The sequence below is a fragment of the Trachymyrmex cornetzi genome, unplaced genomic scaffold, assembly GCF_001594075.2.
Source record: "Trachymyrmex cornetzi isolate Tcor2-1 unplaced genomic scaffold, Tcor1.1 scaffold606, whole genome shotgun sequence".
Lineage (NCBI taxonomy): Eukaryota > Metazoa > Arthropoda > Insecta > Hymenoptera > Formicidae > Trachymyrmex > Trachymyrmex cornetzi.
Window position 1 is genome coordinate 7,346 of NW_017299922.1, and position 3,925 is coordinate 11,270.

General features: G+C 50.1%; 1 protein-coding gene and 1 pseudogene across 1 annotated transcript in view; one reads left to right on the top strand and one right to left on the bottom strand.

Moving 5' to 3' along the window:
* LOC108766523 (ATP-dependent DNA helicase PIF1-like) overlaps positions 1-1,532 on the bottom strand; it is an 8,865-nt pseudogene extending 7,333 nt beyond the window's left edge.
* Positions 1,533-1,710: 178 nt separating this feature from the next.
* LOC108766524 (probable cytochrome P450 6a14) overlaps positions 1,711-3,925 on the top strand; it is a 3,818-nt gene continuing 1,603 nt past the window's right edge. The window contains exon 1 of the mRNA XM_018515864.1: positions 1,711-1,756. Within this exon, the coding sequence (XP_018371366.1) occupies positions 1,711-1,756 (46 nt within the window). The remainder of the gene's footprint in view (positions 1,757-3,925) is intronic.

A 3,925-nucleotide genomic window follows, 5' to 3' on the forward strand; every position in this document is an offset into this window, starting at 1 on the left:
CCCGGATCTCTTGTAAACCGTATGAGCGTCCTAAGCCATTAGACCACCGGCCTCGGCAATACATATATTATGGTTTGTATTTGTCCTGTTTTTGCAGTGTTATTATTACATATGTATGTAATGTAATCGCGAATGTGCGTAGCGGCCATCGCGCGAGTGCTTTGGTGCGGTGCGGTGAGACGTGTGAGCGGCGATGCCGAGCGCTAAGCAACGGCGCGCTTCCCCTCTTGCCTCTCCTACCGGCGCATCCATCGTTTGACATCATTCGACAAATTGGGCCGGGCTATACCCGGAGCCGTTTCTATTCTTTTTATAGACGCGCTCTCATTAGTACAATTGCAAACTTTAATATCTCGATTATTATTACGGATATCACTAAACGGTAAAGGACTTTTATATTTATTTCGATCCCATCTACCTTCCTGTGGGGGATTGGAAAAGTCTCGCTGGACACCTTATGTGTATATATATATTATATATATATAGCGGCAATGCCGAGCGCTAAGCAACGGCGCGCTTCCCCTCTTGTTAATATATATATATATATATTGTAACCGTACTCGCGAGCAACGGCACAACTTCGTCGCGCGTTCTTGGTACTCAAAAGTACGTGCGCGGTACCAGGGGTCCTCTGTGTCTCGAAAGATCTCTGCCTTTCTCCCCAGCGCGACTAGAAACGTCTCCACTTCCTCCCCGGGAGCCTCGGTGTCACCCTCGTATGCTCTCGATAGCGCGTCCGGTGCGTGGTTTAGCGCGCCCTTCCTGTACACTACCTCGTAGTCATACTCTAACAGCTCTAGCGCCCACCGCGCTAGTCGACCTGTCGGGTTTCGCAGGCGGTGAAGCCAGCGTAAACTATTATGATCGGTCACGACGGTGAATCGGTACCCCTCTAAATACGGTCTAAATTTTCGTATCGCCCAGACTACGGCCAAACACTCTTGTTCGATGACTGAATATCTTTTCTCGGCGTCCAACAGCGCGCGACTTGCAAACGCGATGATATTCTCTACGCCATTGACTTCCTGCGCTAACACGGTACCTAATCCGACCGAACTAGCATCCGTTTGCAAGATAAAAGGAATTTTAAAATCTGGGCACGACAAGGTCGGAGCGGTAGCCAGACGCGTGCGAATCTCCTCGAAAGTCTTAGTCTGCTCGTCCCCTCACTCCCAATCTTGATGCTTCCGTAGCAATCTCGTGAGTGGCTCGCTTGTTGTTGCAAACTGTGGCAAAAATCGACGATACCACGATGACATTCCCAAAAATCGACGCAATTGTTTAAGATTACGCGGTGCGGGGTACTCCAGGATTGGCCGCGCCTTCTCGGGGTCGACTGTTAGGTCGCCCCGCTGTACGACGAAACACAGCTACTGCACTTGAGAACGACAGAATTCGCATTTGTCGGGATTTATTGTAAGACCCGCATCGGAAATTTTTCCCAATACTCGCTCGAGCCACTCAAGATGTTCCTCGAAAGTCGGGGTGACAACCACGATGTCGTCTAGATACGCGAAAGCGTGAGGCTCCATCTCCGGACCGATTAAACAATCTAACAAACGCTGAAACGTCGCGGGCGCTCCTGTCAGTCCGTATGGTATCCGCACGAAATGATATAGTCCCTTACCCGGGACGCTAAACGCGGTGATTTCTCGACTTTCTTTCGTCAGAGGTATTTGAAAGTACGCCTGGCTTAAGTCGATCGTCGAGATGTATCACGCTGCTCGCAACTTGTCTAATATACCGGTCATATTCGGTAACGGATACGCATCCTTCTTCGAAACGCTGTTAACTTTTCGGAAGTCTAAACAGAAGCGATATTTCCCACTTTGTTTCTTGACCATTACTATGGGGTTCGACCATTCGCTATAAGACGCTTCGATAATTCCTGCAGCTAACATTTTATCGACCTCTTCCCGAATGGCCTCCTGTACTTTCGGGGAAACTAAATAACACCGCTGCTTAATCGGCGCATGTGAATTCACGTCGATTCGATGCTCGGCAAGCGGGGTGACACCGGGATCGCCCACTTCCCTCGGTATTCTATTCGCTAAAATCCCTCTGACATCGCGACGTTCACGCGAAATCACGCCAATAAAGTAACAGGATTCTCAGCCAGAAATAAAGAAATTCTCCACACTCGGTAGCAATCGCGATTCTTCTCGACAGCCTTTCCTAAATCGATCGCGAACGAAAGATACGCGTGCCTGCTGCAAACTTTCTCTCTACGCTACTTCTCTCTTTCTGAAACGACCTGTATTCTCCCGAGTCGACAGCCGCTCACGCTAATTTTCGAAATTCTCAATGTCGCGGAACAACAACACATGAAGCGACCAAACTCTCGTTATCGAGACACAAAGAGATCCCAACGACCGAAGAATATTTTCGCAAACACGGCTGTACACGCGCGAATAATAACCGACACAGCTAGTGGTGCGAGATACGCACGCAGCGTGTAACGACAATAGCTGAGGCAACACACACAACCTTGCTCAAGTACACGAAGATTTTCGCAACTGAATATTATTCACTCGATACGCCGAAATTTCAGGGTCACTCGCGATAACTCTAACTCTCTAATGTCGCAACGCGCACAATAAACACTGCTGAAAATAAGAAATTAATTCACTCACATTAACGACAAATTTTACACGCAAAATATAATTATCCTTCTCTCTCTCGCTCTCAGAACCCAAGAAAAATTTCTAGCTCTTTTAATTCGAGGCCCCGCACGTTGGGCGCCAAATTTGTAACCGTACTCGCGAGCAACGGTACAACTTCGTCGCGCGTTCTTGGTACTCAAAAAGTACGCAAAAGTATCTTCTCTCCCTCGGTAGCAGAATTTTGCGACAGCCAGGCGGTTTTTCGGCCAAAATTGTAATTCTTATTCTAAGTTGGGCGCCAGGCACGAGAGAGCGTGCCATTCTTTCCGAAATCTCCTCACTTTTGCTCGTAACCGATTCGCGACGGCAGGGTCGCAAGAGGTGTGGGAAATTTGTCGGAGGGCGAGAGAGATAGACCACAAGAATAAACTACGCGAGAGCGTAATAATAAGAACAATTATATTTGAAAGGAATGTGATAAAGTAAATATGATAAATTACAGTAGTGAAGCAATCACAAGTATTTTCCGGGGGGCTTCGCCCCTCCGCTCTACTCGATACTCTTGGTACTCGCACAGAGAGCCGCTAACTTAATCCTAACGCCGGACGCCGGTCATACGCTACAACACGAGTCCCGATCTTCCCCGCGGTATTTTCCGACGGTGTCAAACGCCCGCCCCTCGACAGCCGGCCAGAACCCGTACACGCTGTACCACCAGACTCCCGGACGTGCAACGCCGGCCCGCGGCCGACGCCACGCGATGGTGCGACGCGATTATAGCGAACTCCTTTATGCGACACGACTCTACTCGACAGCGTGAATTCCGGAAACGGACTCTACTCGGTAACACCGCAACCGGAAGTTCACTCGGCAACGCGACAACCCGCGTTCCGAGGCGACAGCACAATGCTCGGCGACACAATTATAACAAGCGTGCCTACGCGACGCGATACTAAACGGTAACGCAACTACTATAAGCGTCGTTACGCCACACGACGAAACTCGACGTGACTACTCTACGCGTTTCTACGCGGCTCTACTCTACTCGGAAACCGGAAGTGACTCTCCCGTGGCGAAAGGAACGAGCGCGACTCGGCCCCGATTCTCTCCACACGACTCTAATTTATTTCCACTCGGCAGCGAATATTACCTCCCTTACTCGGACTCTCGAAATGCGACAGCTAATAATTCCCAAGCTCGGGAGGATGGCGCGTGGCTCGCGGTTCCGCGGCTCTACACGGCAACCATTGCGCCAATTCTATCGTTACGGTGCGAGCTGGCTTACGTGCGATCCACCCGGCGACGTACCCCGGTCGGCAGCC